The 20,764-nt window shown below is 32.0% G+C and overlaps 1 protein-coding gene and 1 long non-coding RNA gene across 4 annotated transcripts; one reads left to right on the top strand and one right to left on the bottom strand.

Moving 5' to 3' along the window:
* Positions 1-4,515: 4,515 nt before the first annotated feature.
* On the bottom strand, positions 4,516-10,084 carry LOC145736805 (uncharacterized). The gene is made up of 3 exons (XR_014180112.1): positions 9,925-10,084; positions 9,581-9,787; positions 4,516-5,375 (listed from the first exon to the last, which is right to left on the bottom strand). It is a non-coding gene; the product is annotated as an uncharacterized LOC145736805 (long non-coding RNA).
* A 495-nt stretch (positions 10,085-10,579) lies between these two features.
* LOC145736614 (uncharacterized) lies at positions 10,580-19,651 on the top strand. 3 transcript variants are annotated; one of them, XR_014180049.1, is made up of 4 exons: positions 10,580-10,692; positions 10,756-10,930; positions 15,670-15,890; positions 15,952-17,678. XR_014180049.1 is itself a non-coding variant. In XM_081991044.1 (4 exons), the coding sequence occupies exons 1-4, from the start codon at positions 12,565-12,567 to the stop codon at positions 17,981-17,983; spliced, it is 576 nt and encodes a 191-aa protein (XP_081847170.1). In that variant the 5' UTR covers positions 12,078-12,564; the 3' UTR covers positions 17,984-19,651. The 3 variants fall into 3 exon arrangements, 2 of the variants coding, with proteins under 2 accessions (XP_081847170.1, XP_081847169.1); XM_081991044.1 differs by lacking the exons at positions 10,580-10,692; positions 10,756-10,930 and adding exons at positions 12,078-12,608; positions 17,946-19,651 and having other exon boundaries at positions 15,952-16,224; XM_081991043.1 differs by lacking the exons at positions 10,580-10,692; positions 10,756-10,930 and adding an exon at positions 12,078-12,608.
* The last annotated feature ends 1,113 nt before the right edge of the window (positions 19,652-20,764 follow it).

Genomic DNA, 20,764 nt, shown 5'->3' with positions numbered 1-20,764 from the left:
ATTGGGGAAAGTTGTGCAATTTAAATCTTAACCAATCACACATTTGGGCGATAATTGATACCACTATACTAAGTTTACGTGGCTGTATCCGACTAAAAGCACTACTGCAAGAGAAACCATTGAATGCTTTGTAAGACAGCAAAAGACGTTTGGTAATCCCTGTAGGATTGTGACTGACAAGGGAACAGCATTTACTGCAAATGAATTTTAAGATTATTGCCAAGGGGAAGGCATTAAGCATGTAACAATCACCACAGGAGTTCCGCGAGGAAATGGACAAATTGAACGCGTTCATCGAACTGTTATACCCGTACTTACCAAGCTTAGTGTTGAAGATCCAACAAAATGGTATAAATACCTTGATCGAGTCCAGAGAGCTTTAAATTCTACTTATCAACGCAGTATTGATTTGACGCCTTTTAAAGTGCTAATAGGAGTGAAGATGAAACGAAAAGAGGACATTTTGATTAATCAACTTATAGAAGAAGAAATCAAAAAAGAATTTTGTGAAGATAGAGAGAAGTTAAGAAAACATAGTAAAGAATCTATTGAAGGTTCAAGAAGAAAATCGAAAAGGATATAATTTACGACGGATTAAACCAAGAGGTTATAAAGAAGGAGACCTAGTCGCTATTAAGAGGACTCAGTTTGGTGGTGGGCTCCAAGTCCATACAAAGTTTTTAGGTCCTTATGAAGTAGTGAAACTTAAAGATAACGAGATGTACGACGTAGTGAAAGTGGGGTGTCACGAGGGACCTAACCGAACATCCACTTGCGCAGAGTTTATGAAACCGTGATATTTTTGTGAGTACGGATCGGAGTCGGATCTAATATACAATAATTGTATGTGAATTGGCAACAGTGTTGTAGCTGTCTTTTAGTAAAGTGTGACGGTAAAGTGACAATAGACAGTTATGACTTTTGGCGGCTCTCTCTTATTAGGTCTAGATTAGATTAGTTCAGTTGTTGTTAATTGCTTTTATTCACATGTTAATTGTACTATTATTTTTCACTGCACTTAACTAAATTAAACTTTTTTTTTTTTCTTGGTTTATTGGGTCTTCTGTCTCACACAAAAAAAGGTTTGTTGGGAAAATGGAATTTCGCACTATTTTCAACTAAGTTGAAAATAACATTAACCTAGTCGTCCCAACACAAGACCACTGACTTAGGCTCGGTCTTGTTACCTAAAAACGCTGACGTTTCGGTGGAAAATCTACCACCGTCTTCAGAGAATCTAAAAAAGAAAAAACACAACGGCAGAACACAGAAAACAACAACTTAATAAATATTAAACCTGATAATGTTCAATATGGAACTCTGAGAAGGGTTTTGTCAATAAAAATTGACATAAATTTTGACTTTTGTGAGTACAAAAGTAAAAATTGTTGATTTCTGTGTTCTGCCGTTGTGTTTTTTCTTTTTTAGATTCTCTGAAGACGGTGGTAGATTTTCCACCGAAACGTCAGCGTTTTTAGGTAACAAGACCGAGCCTAAGTCAGTGGTCTTGTGTTGGGACGACTAGGTTAATGTTATTTTCAACTTAGTTGAAAATAGTGCGAAATTCCATTTTCCCAACAAACCTTTTTTTGTGTGAGACAGAAGACCCAATAAACCAAGAAAAAAATGAGTAATTCGTCTCAACAAACATATAGAACATATCTCTAAATTAAACTTAGTTAATTCAGAAAGAAGTAGTAGTCCATATTCTTTCAGTGGAGTCGCCAGAGTACGAAAGGAAGGAAATGACAAACAGTCTTCTCCACAATACTTTATTATGACCTTAGATGGTAAGGTCTGCTCAACAAGTTTCGGTCACATAAATGACCATCTTCAGGAGCTTAAATCTGTCGATCACTACTGTCTTTTTACAAGGGGAGAGACAGAGAGACCCATGTTATAACGAATTAGTGACTATAACATAGTTAAGTAGGTGAACAAAGCTCATTATGGAGAAAACTAACTATAGCACATTAAATTAAAATTAAAACTTAAACTAGACCCATTTAGGGCTGGGTGAGACCCTAGGGGGAAAAAAGATCTTAAAACTCGTGCACCATCCACTGAAGAAGCGATCAAACGTTTGATCGCCAAATGAAATTTGTTCAATATGTGCACAAACTAAAATAACAAGGTTGCCATTTAATATGAAGTCAGGAAAAGTAACAAAAAGACCACTAGAGTTACTACACACAGATGTTTGTGGACCAATTACACCAACAACTTATGATAACAAAAGTTACTTTGTTACTTTTCTAGATGATTTTACTCATTTTACCATGATATACTTAATTGAAAAGAAAAGTGAGGTATTTTATTGTTTTAAAAAATTAAGGCCTTGGTTACAAATCTGTTAGGCTGCAAGATTGGTTCACTTCGTTGTGATAATGGTGGTGAGTATTGCTTTAATGATTTTAAAAATTTTTGTGAAGCTCGAGGAATCCATCTTAACTATACAGTACCTTATAATCCTCAGCTCAATGGATGTGCTGAGCGATTAAATAGAACTCTACTTGAGAAAGGGAGAGCTATGTTATTACAGTCAGGCTTATCTAAAGATATGTGGGGTGAAGCATTGTTGTGTGCTACCTACTTGACTAATCGAAGTCCAACAGTTGTTTTAAAAACTGTAACTCCTGCTGAAATGTTTTATCAAAAAAAAAACAAATATTAAAAATATAAAGACTTTTGGATGTATTGCTTACAGTCATATACCAAAAGAAAAGCAAGGTAGAAAATTTGATGTAAGAGGTGAAATAAAAATAATGGTAGGATATTCAGATAATGGTTATCGTCTATGGGATCCTGTAAATAAAAATATAACTTTAGCCAGAAATGTTACTTTTGATGGAGTCATAACATAAAAAACTTGAACAATGATACAATTACTTTTATAAATAAAGTGTGTGACTCAAATGAAAGATTTGATCTTCAAGAAAACTTAGAATTGGATAAAGAAAAAGATGATAAGATTGGTGAAACACATGATTATGAAGAACCTCAAAATGGTGAGGAATCAGACAGTGATAATGGGATTAATGACAATAAAAGTTTAAAGTAATAGATTAAGACGAAGACCAAATTATTTAAATGATTATGTTGATCATGAAGATATTGAACATATGGCTTTAAATGCAACATTATTTGTGGATGAAGTACCCAGAAATTACAGTGAGATTGAAGAAAGGTCAGACCGAGTCTTTTGGCTCAATGCCATTGAAGAGGAGATTGAATCCCTAAATCGTAATAAAACATGGACATATAGCAAAAATTCACCACATAAGAAACTAATAAACTGCAAGTGGGTGTTTAGAATTAAAAGGGATGAACAAGGAAATATATTAAAATATAAGGCAAGACTAGTAGCACGTGGTTTCTTGCAACAAGAGGGCTTTGACTATAATGAGACTTATGCACCAGTTGCAAGATTAACAACGTTAAGGACTTTGCTTGCTGTTTCAAATTTTAAGCATTATCACATAGAGCAACTTGATGTAAAGTCTGCATTTTTGCACGGGGAAATTGAAGAGGAAATATATATGTCGATACCTGAAGGATTCCAAAATGCAGGGAAAGTTTGCAGATTAAATAAGGCTCTATATGGTCTTAAGCCTGCACCTTTTTGCTGGAACAAAATGAATGAATTTGATTGTTTCATCAGAAGTGAACAATTTATAAAGTCTAATAGTGATCCATGTCTTTATCTGAAGAAACTTAGTGAATCAAACATCTATTTGCTGTTATATGTTGATGATATAATAATTGTCAGTGATAACAAAAGAGAGATAAATGATTTAAAAGTAAAATTACAGAACAAGTTTGAGATACAAATTATGGGAAAACTAAAGAATTTCTTGGGAATAAATATTAAATTTGATGAAAAAGGTATGTGTTTATGTCAGAAAAGTTATATTGAGTCCATTTTACGTCGTTTTAATATGAGTAACTGCAAACCAATGAAAACACCAATGGAAGTTGGAGATTTTGAGATTAATGAGTGTACTGATACTGAAAATCAGTCAAGTGAAGAGAACTGGCCTATACGACAATTAATAGGTTCTTTAATGTATTTGATGTTGGCGACTAGGCCAGATATTTGTTTTGCAGTAAACTTGTGTAGTAGATTTCAATCAAAACCTTCACAACTACTTTGGCAAAAACTGAAAAGAATCTTGAGATATCTCCAAGGAACGGTAGAATATAAGTTATTTTATCCAAATGATGATAATAATCTGCTAGTTGGCTATGCAGATGCAGATTGGGCAGGTGATCTAGAAGGAAGAAAATCCACAACTGGATATCTATTCAAGATTTTTGGTTGTGTAGTATCTTGGACAACAAGAAAACAGTCAACTGTGGCGTTGTCATCTACTGAGGCAGAGTTTGTAGCATTGTGTGAAGCTGCAAAAGAAGGAGTATGGTTGGTAAGTTTATTGGAGGATTTGAGTTTCCAAAAGACGGACCAATCTTGCATGCGACTGACAACCAGGTTTGAACATAAAAGGCTAAAACATGTAGATGTAAAGTTTAACTATATTAAAGACTTGATCACTGATAATGTACTTAAGGTCATGTATGTAGACACAAATAATCAGGTTGTTGATGTATTAACAAAAAGTTTATCATGTAACTTGTTTTCTAAACATGTTTTAAACATGAATGTATTCTGATTTGGTTTGTTTTAATTATTGTATTGAGGGGAAGTGTTGATTGTATGTGAATTGGCAACAATGTTGTAGCTGTCTTTTAGTGAAGTGTGACGGTAAAGTGACAATAGACAGTTATGACTTTTGGCGGCTCTCTCTTATTAGGTCTAGATTAGATTAGTTCAGTTGTTGTTAATTGCTTTTATTCACATGTTAATTGTACTATTACTTTTCACTGCACTTAACTAAATTAAACTTAGTCAATTCACTTTTTACTTAGTTTGGTTCCACACGCAAACTTTACAATAAAAGGTTGATTCTTCGATATAAATCGGAACTGGGAAGACACAAAAAGTTAATTTTGCTGTAGGATATTAATCAGTTGGAAAATAAATTGTACGTTTGATAGATATTAATGACTGATTGCTGGTCTGGTTCAATTCCAATGTCAACTTCTGCACAGTTACTCAGTTCGCCATGCGTAGGTTGATATTTAAAGAAATGACAATTTTTCAAATACATCACCATATAGTCGGACATTAAATAAAAATTATGCGGCCAGATATTGCGGATAGGAAAAAGCTGCATATGACATAACAGCAAATCGAAATAGAAAATAAAACTACCCAAAACCCCGCGCCCCAACCTTTAGTTTATTAGAAAAATAAATAAGAATTTCAGCGTTCCCCTGTACGACTTTTTAAGCATCTCGCTTCACCGGGAGAATATCTGAAACAAAGAAAATAATATTACGACAAGAACATAAAAAACGTCAACGTGTTTTAATTGATTTCAGCTGAATACCTAAAAAAAAATCAAAAACTGTTCATTACATCCGGAGATTTCCGACAAAAACCGAAAAAGTCAAATTTCTATTTGTTTTTTACCACTTTATTAATGATTATTTTGGAATTTACTTCGGATGTAATAAAAAATTTTAAATTTTTTTTACCAAATTATTTAGTAATAAAATGCGCAACGTTGCCTCCATTTAATTAAAGCCTTATCAACAATAGTTTCTGAGATGGCAATGCTAATGCATCGAATTTGTAAGTTTTAGAATTAAATGTAGAATTTAAAATGTATTAAAAAATGTGGTTCTATTTAAAAATACCAATATTTTATCTGCCACGAATTTATGCACCACCCTGCATAGTCAAAACAAGTCAAAACAATGCATAGTCAAAACAAAAAAAATTGCCCAGCTTAAATTAAAACTGACATTATCACATAGCTTATAAAAAACAAAGATCACAAAACGGTAGAAGCAGGGTTAAATACCTAGGAAGTTTGAAATTGGCATTGTAATCTTACTTAGACCAGCAGGCTCTATGTCCTTCAAAAAATATACATTTACTTGATTTTAGTGTATAATTTTCAACTATTATTGAAGTATTGTATTAAAATTAAAAATATAACTATTTTAACTGCATGGGAATCTGTTTGACATAACAAAATAAAACCAAAAGCAAAGTGACAAATTCGAACTTTAGTTGACATAACAGATTAAACATGGCTTAATCAGCTAAATTTGTTTCCTCAAATTGAAATAATGCACAATATGCACTTAAAACTTTTTATATTATTTTTTACATTGAATAGTAGAAACTAGAAATCTATTTTCACAGAATGTACGCACTACTTCCCATCTGAGACATACCATATTTATAGAAAATGGTAAGCTCAAATAATCAAAATATCAAAAAATTGAATTTCATTAAGTATTGGATTGTTAAAAAAAACATTGCAGCTGCACAAATACAGGGTGTTACAAATTAGATGCATCAGCATTGCTATCTCAGAAAGTATAGTTGATCGAGCTTTAGTTAAATGGAGGCAAAGTTGCACATTTTAATGCTAAATAATCTGGTAAAAAATAATTTAAAAAAATTTCATTACATCCGGAGATATCCAACAAAAACAATTAATCAAATTTCTATTTTATTTTTTTACCACTTTATTATTGATTATTTTGGAAATTCATTTTATTCAATCAATTGCACCTTCTGGAGGCATTAATTTATGCTATTTAAGAAAATAATGTTTGTATTTAGATACAACGTTTCGTCTTATAGATACCATCATCAACTTAATATTTTAAAATACGGACTGGGACTTTTGATTTCGTTTTTTTAGTAGCTACCAACCTACCAAAAATGTGCCACACTTGTCAAAAAATTATACCTAGTGTACTTAGGTAGGTATTTGTTTTTTTTTTCAAATATGCATTTGAAATTCATGTTATCATAATTAGTAAATAATTTAGTTTGATATGATTAAGTTGTTTCATCAAAACTCAACCTCGAATTCAAACATGTGAGTATCCGAAAAATAAATAACTAACCAAAAACATATTTTTTTGTAAATGAAAAGTACCATAAGAAACTCTCTCTCTTTTTCGAAGGAGCAATGAACCTAATTATTAAATTATATAAAACTAAATTATCTACTCGTTATGACAACATATCAATTTCAATTGCTTAATTTTTTTTTTAAATCTTAAAATACCAAATACATAATACGAGTAGGTACACTAGGTATATTTTTTTGAAGTGTGACACATTATTAGTTTCAGAAGGTCTGTGGCTACTGAAAAATGAAATAAAAAGTTGAGGTCCGTATTTGAAAATTTGAAGTTGATGCTGGTATTTAAAAAAAGAAATGTCGGAGCTAAAACCTAAAACTATTTTCTTGAAGAGCATAAAAAAGCGCCCCCGGAAGGTGCCATTGATTAAAGTGGTAAAAAAATAAACCAGAAATTTGAGTTTTCCGGTTTTTGTCGGATATCTCCGGATGTAATAAAACTTTTTTGAATTTTTTTTACCAAATTATTTATCAATAAAATGCGCAACTTTGCCTCCATTTAACTAAATCTCTATCAACTATACTTTCTGAGATAGCAATGCCAATGCATTGAGTTTGTACACCCTGTATGTTTGCTTTACAATTATTGTACTAGATAAGCAAATGTTGTACCATGTAAGTAACTTCGTAGCCATCATTTGATCTGAAGAATTGACACTTATATGAATTAGATTATTACTGTTCCTTCAAACATGCATTTAGATAACACTACATACAGTGCTTTTGTAACATGCATAACTAAGTTCAATAAAATTAAAAAGACTACCTTTTCACAAAAATTCTCGGACCCCTATGTTTCTAATTTTATTAACCGCTGCTTGTGTTGTACGAATTGAAATTATACAGGGCCCAAAAACTGGGTATTTAAAATATTTTTAATCTTTCAAATGGCAACACTTCTTTATTATTCTATAATTTGGATTCTAGAAACAACCAATTCTAAGTATTGTTCTATGCAACTTGTACCACAATTGTCCTGTAAATATTGATAATTTGAAACCAATAATTTTCCAAAAGTCAGATTAACATCTTCAAAAATTATGTATGACATTTAAAAAAAAATGTAAAAAGATAATAAACCGTCTTGGTTATTGTAACAGTCCATAGAGTTCATTTTGAATAGCTGATTTTAATTTTTTTCAATTTTTTTACGTAAAAGTTTTGGGACTTATAATTTTGAAAAGTGTATTTGACATTTGTTTAAAAACAATTGAATATCAGTATGGACTATGTTGCCTGAAATATGTTAAGAATTGTTGGTAGAATCCAAAACATCCTATAAAAACAAGGTTCCAAGTGTTTTTCGAAAAAGTACAGCCCTTTTTATTGAGTGGGTGTACCAGTTGAGAAATTTAGTTCAAGTATTAGTATTCACTGTAAAAAAGGTGATTATAAATGATAAGTGTATGTAGGTTATTACATAACATATAGACTGACAAGTGCCAGTACATAAATAGTAAATATTAAATAAAAAGTTGTAGCTTGTAGCTGCAATCCTTTTTCTTTTAGCTGGAACCCAAAACAAAAACAAAAAAGTTAATAAAATAATGTACAGGGTGATTGATTGAATTTTGACCACCCCCTTAACTTTCTTAATTTTGATTTTAGCAAAAAACGTTAAATACAAAACCAGTAGATATTTAGGTCTACTTTATTTTTAGATTATTATATCCTGTATAATAACTGTTTTGTGTAATAACTGTATAACAGTTATTATACAGTTATTACACAAAACTAAGTAATACTATGTACTATTACTTAGTTTTGTATTTAATGTTTTTTGCTAAAATCAAAATTAAAGAAGTTAAAGGGGTGGTCAAAATTCAACCAATCAACGACGCTGCTGCGGAAACAGTTGAATATGTCTGTTGATACAGACATTTTACATCAATTAGGCCTAGAATTTGATGTAGAATTCAAATATCGGATAAAAAGTTGGTCATCGTATTTAAAAGAACATAAGTTTGGTTTATTACTCAAATTTGGGACACCCTGTATAATAACTGTTTATCTAAAAATAAAGTAGACCTAAATATCTACTAGTTTTGTATTTAACGTTTTTTGCTAAAATCAAAATTAAGAAAGTTAAGGGGGTGGTCAAAATTCAATCAATCACCCTGTACCTAAAAACTATCACTTTTGTGATAATATTTATCTGTCAATGCCAGGTTAACCAAACTGCAGTTCCAAAAAGGGCAAAAAGATTTAATTTTAGTATTAGCCATAAAAAAATTTTAGTTTTTAAGTGAATTCAGTTATTACTAACACTAAAAATTAATTATTTTTTTTACAAACTCTTTGGGTCATAAGCATTGATTCTATTCTTAGTCCTAATATTAATACTATAACTAAAATTAAATTTTGTTTTATAAACTAGGCTTAAGTCCCTTCCATTTCATCAAATTTATGCAGTATGTACTTTACAAAGACATTGTATAATACATATTAACTTAATGTTGAGCAATGTCGTTTACTAAAGTGTACAATGATAATTATTAAACATAAAACAATAATGAAAACTGCATTGGTTTTCATTTGAATGTTAATTTAAGTAGAATCAATGTACTGACCTTAAACCTTGCTTTTTTATTCACTGTTCTAATGTAAGTACTTAGTTGAACCCATTGCACACAATTTCACTCTTCAACTTGATTGATATGTTGCAATCTTCTTAGTGGGTAATTTGTTCTTCTCTTAGGTTAATTTCTTCATAAAAGTTATATTTTCTCATCCACATGGAAAAGTAGTGAAGTATTCAGCATATGCAGGATACAGATCTGTGAAAGAGGCCCAATTTGTTAGTTGAACCACCCTTAAAAAATTGTCAGACTAGACAAATTTTTAGTAATGTATACAAGTGATGCATCACCAGAGATTATTTAGGTTAAGTATGAAATTGCCATTGAAATCTTACCTGGGCTCTCAGGCGTTGTGTGCATTATGACCATTGAAAAATATACATTTACTTGAATTTATGTGTATAATCTTCACCAATTATTAGACTATTGTAATAAAAATACAATTATTTTAGCTGCATGTTAATTTTTCTGACACAACAAAACAAAAACAAAAGCCAAGTGACAAGTTGGCATTTGACATCACAACAGATCCATGATGCGATCTCAATGCGATACGCCGGGTGACGTCACAGTGGATGCTCGGGTGCACAATATGAACTTAATACCCAAGGGATTACAGGCGTTGTCCGTGGTTTGGTATTACTATTTGATAGTACATCTTCACAGAGTGGAACAATTACATTATTCTGAAATGGTATTTATAGGAAGGGGTAAGTTCGAATAAACGAAATATCTAAAAATGTATATTTATTAAGTATTGGATTTATTGTTTTAAAAGAACATTGCAGCAGCACAAAGATGTTTTCTTTACAATTATAGTACTTGATAGGCAGATGCCGTAAATCCATGCCGTAAATCCATTGACTTTAATATCAATATTGAAATAATTTCAATAAAAATTTACCACTATTTCAATTTTTGGTCACATTTGATTAAAAAAACTGTAAGTAACAATTGATTGATAAAATTTCAAGCTTCACTATGACAACATTGCATTTGTGTTATGGCCACACCAAACCAGAGGGAGAAGTACCGACCTAACCTCACAAATTATGTAAATTTTAAAGGGCTTTTGGAGTTTTTCAGTTTTTTTGCCGGCAACGGTAAGTACTTCTTAATTCAAAATTAGGATAAAGTACCAAACTTAATTTTTAAATCAATTTCAGGTATGTCTAAGAAAGCCTCAAGACAGCAATATATTCAACTTCTAACTGAGCTAGAAAGTTCTGAGGTTTTAAAGTGGGGAAAAGCCCAAATTTAAAAAGACAATCTTGGGAACAAGCTGCAAAGGCTATAAATTCTATTGGAGGTACCCAAAAAACTGGTGAACAATGGAAAAAGGTATATAATTTACAGTAGTTAAGACTTCCCAGCAAACACAAGCCGTTTGGCAAGTAAGCGGCCGAACGGCGGCACAAGCGGTTTTCTTATGGCAAATATTGCCTCTTTCAAATCAGAAGCGGAACGTGTACCGGTTTTCCGGATATAGACTACAGATATCTCATCTCTGGCGGTGCGCCTTCGGCTTTCTTCTATAGCTCAGGGCCCATTTTAGTACTTTCGGGCCAATTAAAGCCGATCGTTTCACAAATAGTTTGATTTTCCCGCAATATGTTGACGTGTGTGACACTATTGACAAACTCGTTTCGTTTGCCGTCCGGCGTCACCTTGTTTAGTGGATAGTTAAATTGGTTAAATTAATCTATTTTAATTGTAAATTGTATTTTATTTTTTGTATGCTTTAGAATTGTTTGTTAGTGTGTGTTGTGCATTTTACGATACGATGTCAAGCTTTCAATCAGAAACGTTAGACTAAAGTTTTGTCTTCATTCAGTTTTTTTGGCTTTTTCGATTAGCTGCCTTTAAATAAACATGAATAATAATAAAAAACACCTCAGTCAAAGACAGGAAAGGCGAATAATTGCCAAGCAGGTGAAATGTGTGTTAGGCGATTGTTCTCCTGTGAAAAGTACAGCAACATTTAATAGTTCTGCAAAGCATTCCTCTATTGTCAACGATGTTGCTAGTAATTTAGAAATTATTCAGGAAACTAGTTCTTCCAACTCATCTCAGAATAATTTTTTGCCCATATCACTTTCTGAAATAACTACTAGGACTACTTTTGTGGGGTCGAACTATCAGAACCAATCTTTGGAGGCTACAACCAATCAATCTTTTGTTTTAAGTGAGTCTGTTTATCTTCTGAGTCCATACAATTTTTATCTAGTGAAAGCTCGAGTGAAAGTAATTCAGATAATGAGGAGTATAGTGATGATGAGCCTGGTGATAATAAAAATATAAACTCTACTACAACTTCTTCTTCTCAAGAAACTATAGCATTTTTAAAATACTGGTCACTTAAAAATAATGTAACACACTCTGCCATTAATGAGTTGTTGCAATGGTTTTCCACAAATCCATCAGTAAGTAATTTGCCAAAAGATGCTCGAACTATTTAACAAACTCCTAGACAAATTGACATAAAGAATATGGGTGATGGTTCATATCATTATTTTGGTCTTTCAAGTCAAATTAGAAAATTGTTTAGTAAATATGAGGTCCTCAAACATGTTTCAAATCCTGTTTTATGTGTTTTAGATTTTAACATAGTGGCTTGCCTATAAACAAGAGCACAAAGCAAAACTTTTGGCCTATTTTGTGCAAAATATCTAATTTTCCTAAGGAACCACGTTTTATTGTAGCACTCTACTGTGGCCCATCAAAACCTCCTCTAAATGAGTTTTTTGAAGATTTTGTAGTAGAAGTTAATGACCTGAAATTAAACAAATTAAAAACTACAAACCATAAGTTTATTGACATTGAGTGTAGATCATTTTGCTGTGATGCACCAGCACGAGCTTATGTGAAGGCTACAATGAGCTTTAATTCATATCATGGATGTGACAAATGTACTGTCAAAGGAAGATTTGTTCGTCGAATGGTCTTTTTAGATTCTAGTGCGCCCCTCAGACAAGATGCAGATTTTCTTGACGGAAAATATGGTAATTACCATAAAAGTGTAAGTCCTATATGTGCCCTAGGTGTTGGAATGGTATCAAGTTTCCCAGTAGACTATATGCATTGTGTTTGTTTGGAGGTTATGAGAAAGTTATTGTTTTTATGGAGGGATGGTAGCAGGTTATATCGATTAACACCAGAGAAATTGCACCTTCTGGAAAATCGACTTAAAATATACGAAACAGTTTGGCCTTGTGAATTTAATCGACAACCTAGAAGTTTGAAAGAATTAGAACACTGGAAAGCTACAGAGTTCAGACAATTTTTATTGTATATAACACCACTTCTTGGTGATATTTTGTCTAATTCTGTATTCTCACATATGATGCTATTAAAGTATGGTCTGACAATCTTGTTAAACACTGAATTAAATGGCCTGTATAACTCTTATGCAGATAACTTGCTTAAATTATTTGTGTCTCATTCTGTTGTTGTGGAATTGAATTTTGTGTTTATAATGTACAGGGTGGGCAAATAAGCGAGGTAAGCGGCTATACCTCCGAAACTAATGATCGTAGAGAGTTACGGTAAAAAAATTTATAGGATAAGTAGGCAAGGGAAAATGCTGGAAATTATTTTCAAGTTTCCAAGATGGCTACCAGAGGGCGTTTGCGCCATCTTGAATTACATAAAGTTACGTTTCTTGTGAATTTCCCCAATGAATGTAACAAAAAAGTATTTGCGTTTTAATGTTAACATAAAGTCGAACATTTTTTTAAAAAAATATTTTTCTCTATCTTTCGAAATAAAGTGGGGGGGGGTATTTGAATGTTGTTTTAAATAAATGCCTGTAACTTCGAAACGTCTTTAATACATTTGGATAAATTTGGTATCATTGAAAAGAGCATTTCTTGGGCTTTTAGGTTTCTTCTGATAATGACAGTTGTGACCTAAACGGCCGCCGATAGAGGGCGTTATTTGATATTATAACCAAAATAATGGATTTTCTCAAAAAATTTAAATGCAATGATATGACTTTTTGTAGACTAGAAAATAGACAAATGACAAAAAAAGAAAAAAAAAAAATATATTAAGATGCGGTTTGCGCAGGCTTATTGGTTAGTCATTTGTCTATTTTCTAGTCTACAAAAAGTCATATCATTGCATTTAAATTTTTTGAGAAAATCCATTATTTTGGTTATAATATCAAATAACGCCCTCTATCGGCGGCCGTTTAGGTCACAACTGTCATTATCAGAAGAAACCTAAAAACCCAAGAAATGCTCTTTTCAATGATACCAAATTTATCCAAATGTATTAAAGAGAGAAGACGTTTCCAAGTTACAGGCATTTATTTAAAACAACATTCAAATACCCCCCCCCCCACTTTATTTCGAAAGATAGAGAAAAATATTTTTTTTTAAAAATGTTCGACTTTATGTTAACATTAAAACGCAAATACTTTTTTGTTACATTCATTGGGGAAATTCACAAGAAACGTAACTTTATGTAATTCAAGATGGCGCAAACGCCCTCTGGTAGCCATCTTGGAAACTTGAAAATAATTTCCAGCATTTTCCCTTGCCTACTTATTCTATAAATTTTTTTACCGTAACTCTCTACGATCATTAGTTTCGGAGGTATAGCCGCTTACCTCGCTTATTTGCCCACCCTGTACATGCTTTAATTCACTCGCCAGCTGATGCCATTAAATTTGGATCCTTAAATAATGTAAACAGTTTTGCTTTTGAGAATTATCTTGGGTGTCTAAAACGATTTTTAAGAAAAGGTAATCAGAGTTTACAACAGATTTGTAACAGAGTTTATGAAGGTAAAGAAATTAATGTAAACTATAATATCAAGGCAACATGTGTATCTGGAAGAATTTCAGGAGTCATTGGTGATAAAACCTTCTATCCAAAGCTAATTCATAAAGATTGGACATTTTCTTGTACAGGGGGTAATAGCTGTGTTTTCCTAACAGATGAAACTATAATATAATAATAACATCTATGTTGAAAATTGCCATATTTTTATTTTAGGGAAAAAACTTTTAATATTAGAACCATTTGTGTCTTATCCTACAAATAGTTATTATATAAAGTTGTCCTTAGTCAAATTGATATAACTTTTTCACATGAGAAAATTAAATGTAAGGGAATGTTATTACCTCAAGGAGAAAATTCTGAGGAAAATACATACTTTTGTTGTCCTTTAATTCACGGCCTTTGAGAAGGAAAAACATATTTATGTATTAGAGGTGCATCAGAAACATTTTTTTATTGAGTTGTTATATTTATAGATGTAAGTACAGGGTGATTCTTTATATTTTACTCAATAGCTAACTCCATTAGTTTTGATCTGACAGCATAGTTTATCAAAGTTGTAGCATTTTTTCTGAGTCGTCAGAATGTGATATCAAAATTGACATTGTCAAATTTTTGACATGTGTTTTGACTATTTTAGAATTATCAAAGAACTAGAGAATTAGAGAGAAGAACTTATCAAAGAATTAGAAACAAATTTTTATAAATTTTTATAAAGATTTTATTTCAACTTATAGCAAAATGTAGTTTCAAAATTCACTTACTTACAAACACAATAATCTTGTGGAGTAGACCTATTTTGCAGTTTTTTTAAAGTGCAAAAGAAACTGATTTATTAATAACACATTTATATATTTTTCAATTTATCCTACTCAGATTCCCCTGCTAAGGTTTTTACATATAACAAAAATAATAGAATAATGGGATGACGTTAACAATGTAATTAATAGAAATGTGAAGTGACATATGCTTCTATGGGTGCTTCCAATTGTCACATTTAAAAAATTTACCTTTCTATTACATTGTTGTATCATACTATTTTACCTTAATTTTTGCCATACTAAACTTTTTTTTAAAAAAAAGTGAGTGGGTAATTAATTGTGTTGGGCAAAATGTGTAATGTGTCTCATATTAGATGTGTATTAACGTAGATATAATAAAGTTATTAGTTATTACGCATGTACATACATACTAAACTAAAATTTTGGCCTTTTGTTGTTACAATTAATTTAAAATTAAGTTTTTGTATTTTCCGAGGTATTTTGTCTCTTGTGTTAAAAATTATGTATTTTATAGATCATATGTTATTGTTGATTTCCCGGAAGAATCTACAAATGGAATTGTGTCAATGGCCCTGATATCAAGCACCTGGCTAGTTGTAGAAAATAAAATTTTATATTGCACTTGGCCAACGTATTTAAAATCAACCCTGTCAAGAGAAAAAGCTGTCAAAACTCATACACCTCTAAACCTGGATAAATGTGTGAAATGCGTAGCAATAGTCAAATTTCATGACAGTAAGTTGAACCTAATAATCTAGGAGTCATTTTAAGCATCTGGAAACCTCGTGCGTTTTAGCTGACTATCACAAAGCGACCAATAAACTTCGAGAATTGGAAGAAGCTGAAACAGATGTGGAGGCAGTACTACTTGAAAACAATATTTCAGTTAAAACTCGAATGCAACGCAATTCAGATTATGTGTATTCAGATTTTGATGAAACAGATGATGAAATACCAGTCCCACCTAAACCACCCGCATTTACAACAATACCTAAATTAACTGAAGTTAATTTGCCTGTTCCCACTAAAACCGTTCAACATAATGTCTGTCATTGTGAGAAGCATCAAAGTAAGTACAAACATATAGCCAAACTTTATAAATTGTATGCAATAATTTGCCATAGCCTTTTTTATCGACCTATGTAGCAGTTTTTTTTATAAAAGGTTCGACAACAAATTTATAACTTTTATTTATTTTGAAGTGTGTTTACCGCTTACATAAATATGCCCAGTTTGCTAAAAGATGGCATGCGTTTTAAGCAATAGACAACATGCTCTACTAAGAGATGACATGGCCATCTTGCCAATAGATGACACTCGCAAAGTTACATTGGTACTCAGTTTCTTCCAAACATAGCTAATTCTCTCTCTCTCTCTTCACACTGATTTCCGGCTGCCATACTCTAAATAGTTTCATTGGGAATAACTTGTTTTTGGACAAACTATACTGATTTAAATTTTCTCAAATATTTTGACCCTTCATCTGGGGGTTCATTTTTAAGTTTTTCAGACTTTTTATAGGTCGTCATCTATTGGTAGTTTTACCTTATTACATTTTGTGAATAGTTTTAATTCTTTATAAGAACGATTAGTTATATGCTGTATTAAATTTAAATTTAAAGCAGACATTTTATTCCAAACTTTGTTAAAACATTTTTTACCCGAAAAGGATCACAAAAGGCATTTTGACATGGTGCAAAAGGCATTTTGGAGACGGTGCTCGCTAGATGTGTCATTCATTTAACAAATCGTTCTTACAAACAATAGAATTACTTAAATAAATGTAATATAAGGCATTTAAAAAAATGCAACTTTACCACATCTTAAATTTCTGCGGCACTCTGCAATTCCACGGATTATAGTTATATGATGGTGTTTTTAGGCACAATGCCTGATATTAGACAGTTATTGGTAAGGTTACGTTTTTAAACTTTTTCTTCATATTGGCACACGAATATAATGTATTAGACTCAGCAAATAGTTTTTGTCTACAAGCATCAAATAATAATGCATTTTTTTACTTTGGTATTAAGAAAATTACATTTGTGCCAAGTTGATTTTTTTGTAACCAATCAGTTGACCGTCTGAAAATACGAATATTTTAGTTTATAGACTGAACAAATTATAGGCAAGGCTTTTTTACGGTAAAATTTAAGTGACTTGGTTGTCAAACAAAAATAACAGGCATTTTTAATATATAAGCGTTCTTTAGAACGTTCTTTAATTTGCCACCTTAAAAACTATAATTTGTTTCGGCCAAAAAACTAGAATTTGAAGTTTTAAACAAACAATAGCAAAATTTCCTTTTTAACGACCTATTGAAAAATTGAGGACACTGAAAAATGACCCAACTCAATAAACATTGTTAATGTAAGGAATAAATCACGTATATAAAATAATAACAATAGTAATTTTAAATACTCAATGACTGGTATTATAATTAAAATGAGATAGTCTAGAAATGCAAGTCAAAGTGCACATAATAAATTAATAAACGATTTATAATTATATTGCAATGTTTGACAAAACTTGTTCAGTCATTTATTTTATCAATTTGCTTGAGTTAATGAAGTATTGAAAAAGAAACAAAAGTATTGATGTCATTATATTCAGTGATTGTCAGACATGTGTCTAATATTAGAATGAATAACGCAGAAACTATACGATCAGTATATAATATAGAACACCAAAAACTGTCTAATGTGGCTCCTATAGCGATCGAAAAAGAACGAAAATACGGCTGGCCTGAATATTAAAATAAGTTTCCTGTTCCAAGAAATCTATTTTTAGCTGTCAAGGCCAAATCAGTCGGCGAACCAGACAGATGAAATTGGCAACTGTGTCGGTGACGCCTGCGTCGTGTCCACATGGCGCTGTATAGATTTAGATTTAGATTTAGATTTATTTATTTGACAACATTATACATGAAATGTATGTGCAGCAAGTCAACAATTACAATAGCCTAAAATATAACATTAGCACTCATAAAACATATACATCACAAATGTACCAATACAAAATTACATACAGAACAATTCTCACTCTTTTTTAAAAAACATAATTAAAATATTCCTCAACGCCAGCCTGTAAGCCATTCAGTCACCCTTCTTAGCCATCGGGGCAGGAAGTTTTTTACCATGATAAAATTTGTTTACATGGGTTCCTGCGGGCCATATAGCCGGATCCATTGCCCTTGTCAGATTGTCCTGTTGTATTGACACCTTAAACGACGCATAATATTGGGGAAACTTTGAATTTAGTTTCTCGCACTCAACTTCAGCGAACATTGCCTTCAAATATTCAGTCAACTGGTGTTCGGTGGTTTCCGGGTGAAGTTTATAAACATGTAAAAAAGACAGTCTAGGAGCCGACAATAAGGCAATGTTCTGCGCCAAACCAATCAATTGCTTCGCCTTTGGGGCTCTATTTTCACTTGAAGACGAGTTCTGGGTTGTCCTCGTAGTTGGATTTTTTTTGGTAAGCTTTGTATTTATAGTATCACTCTGACTGGAGACGCCCTGCCTCAGTACCGGTCCTGTACTTTTGGCTGCGTCCAGGTAGGACTTTGTTGATGAATTGCTATTTTTGTCACTAGGCAGCGACACAGTTCTATCGATCACTTGCGAATTTATTGAAAGATGTAGTTCCTTGGCAGAGATCTGCGATGCGGTGTCAGAATCTTTAGTCAAATTTGACAGCCGATTCTGATAAAATAGTATTAAAACGTTTTTTAAGAGGGGTATACAAACAAAGGCCATCTAGACCTAGATATCAGACAATTTGGGATCCACAACCAGTTTTGTCGTATTTGTCGAAGTTTCACCCATTATCGGACATTACTAAGAACACAATTAACTATGAAACTGGTTACTTTATTAGCATTAATTACGGGTCATAGAATACAAACCATAGCTAGTATTCGAATCCAGAATATAAATCGTTTTCCAGATATATTGGAGATACGAAGTACTAATCAGATAAAGATTTCTTCTCCAAAGAATTTTCAACCACTTTTAGTCATACCATATTTTCAAGATCATCCGGATCTCTGTTTGGCTTCAGTTATTGACTTTTATGAAAATTGTACGAAAGACGCCCGGTGCTCAGCTAATACAGATTTACTCATTTTAACAATTAAAAAACCAATACATCCAGCTTCAAGCCAGAGAATTAGTAAATGGATAAAGATAATATTATCGGCTAGTGGCATCGATACTGACATTTTTTCAAGTTACAGTATTCGTCATGCCGCTACTTCCGCTGCCCATAGGGCAGGGGTCTCAGTTGATTTAATTAAACAAACCGCAGGTTGGACTTCGGGTTCTAATATGTTTGATCTCTTTTATAACGTTTAATAAAGTCCTTTATGCAACGACCCTACGGTTTTTGCAAAAGGTGTCTTAAGCTCTAGTGCTTATACGTAGACTTCAAATGTTTGTTAAGTCTTTTTAAGTTTGTTAGTTTAAGTTACTTTTCTTCATAATACGAAAAATAAAGATTTTTGTATGATTTATAATGTCTAGATCGTCTTTTCACAAAACATCTACAAGTAGTCATTGTAATTCGAGAACGGCAATACGAAATATAATTAAATGTTCAAATGACCTTAAGGAAATTTGAACTATATTATATGAGTATTGCCGTTCGAAGAATTACAAACCCTCCCTTCCTCATAGTCTAAAACCGTGCCCTAGAGTCGATCTAGACTTTTTTTCCTGTTTACTCTCCAAAATTGCAGTGAAGATGGGAGTCTAGGACAAGGGCGGGGAGTAGGGGGTGGGGAGTAGTACTGGAATTTGCTTTTAACACGCGTGCAGGACCGAGCTAGAAAAATTGCTACTACAAGTAGTCATTGTAATTCTTCGAACGGCAATACTCATATAATATAGTTCAAATTTCCTTAAGGTAAGTCATTTGAACATTTAATTATAGCTGTTAATTTTATAACAAATAAAGAAATGAAATACGTTGATTCATTTAAAACTTATGTATTTCTAATGCAGATAACGACCTTTTACCAAAGCATTTATGACACTCTTGCAAAATTGAGATTGCTATAACCTTTGCTAAACTAAACACCTTTCATAACGCAAATGTTAGCACTGGAGATTTACTAAACGAATTAAAACTTATAAATACGCAATTATCTTCATCTAAGTTGCCATTTGAACCAACCATTAAAAATATATTAAAATTAGAAAATGCTTTAGAAATAAGTAGTTTCGTGAAGAACAAATAAATTGTTTTTGTTATAGAAATTCCTTTAGTGGAAAAGGAAAAATATGATTTGTATCAATTATTTCCTTTATTTGTAAAACACGACCAGTACTTTAAAACAATTATACCTAATTTTGATTATGTCTTAATAAACGATTATAAATACGGTCACTCACATATGCCTTGTTAACGTATTATAAATGATGATTTTTTATGTAATCATATACAGTGTAATTCATTTATAACTAACGGTCCTTGTGAAATCCAGTTGTTAAGGTATAGTCAGAATGTAACTGACTGTAATGTAATATTTTCGAAAATGTTGAAATTCAAAATATCTATAAAAATAAGTGGGTGCTCACGACAAACAAGGAAATTATCGCGAGTGAAGT

The sequence above is a fragment of the Ips typographus genome, linkage group LG12, assembly GCF_016097725.1.
Source record: "Ips typographus isolate SLU linkage group LG12, UJ_Ityp_2.0, whole genome shotgun sequence".
Lineage (NCBI taxonomy): Eukaryota > Metazoa > Arthropoda > Insecta > Coleoptera > Curculionidae > Ips > Ips typographus.
Note: the sequence above shows the minus strand (reverse complement) of the source record. Positions and strands in the feature narration are given on the sequence as shown.

Coding starts and splice junctions, on each gene's coding strand:
- LOC145736614 (XM_081991043.1), top strand. CDS start 12,565: ATGCAGATTTTCTTGACGGAAAATATGGTAATTACCATAAAAGT. Junction 12,609..15,669: donor ATGGTAATTACCATAAAAGT/GTAAGTCCTATA, acceptor TGTATTTTATAG/ATCATATGTTATTGTTGATT. Junction 15,891..15,951: donor AATAGTCAAATTTCATGACA/GTAAGTTGAACC, acceptor CGTGCGTTTTAG/CTGACTATCACAAAGCGACC.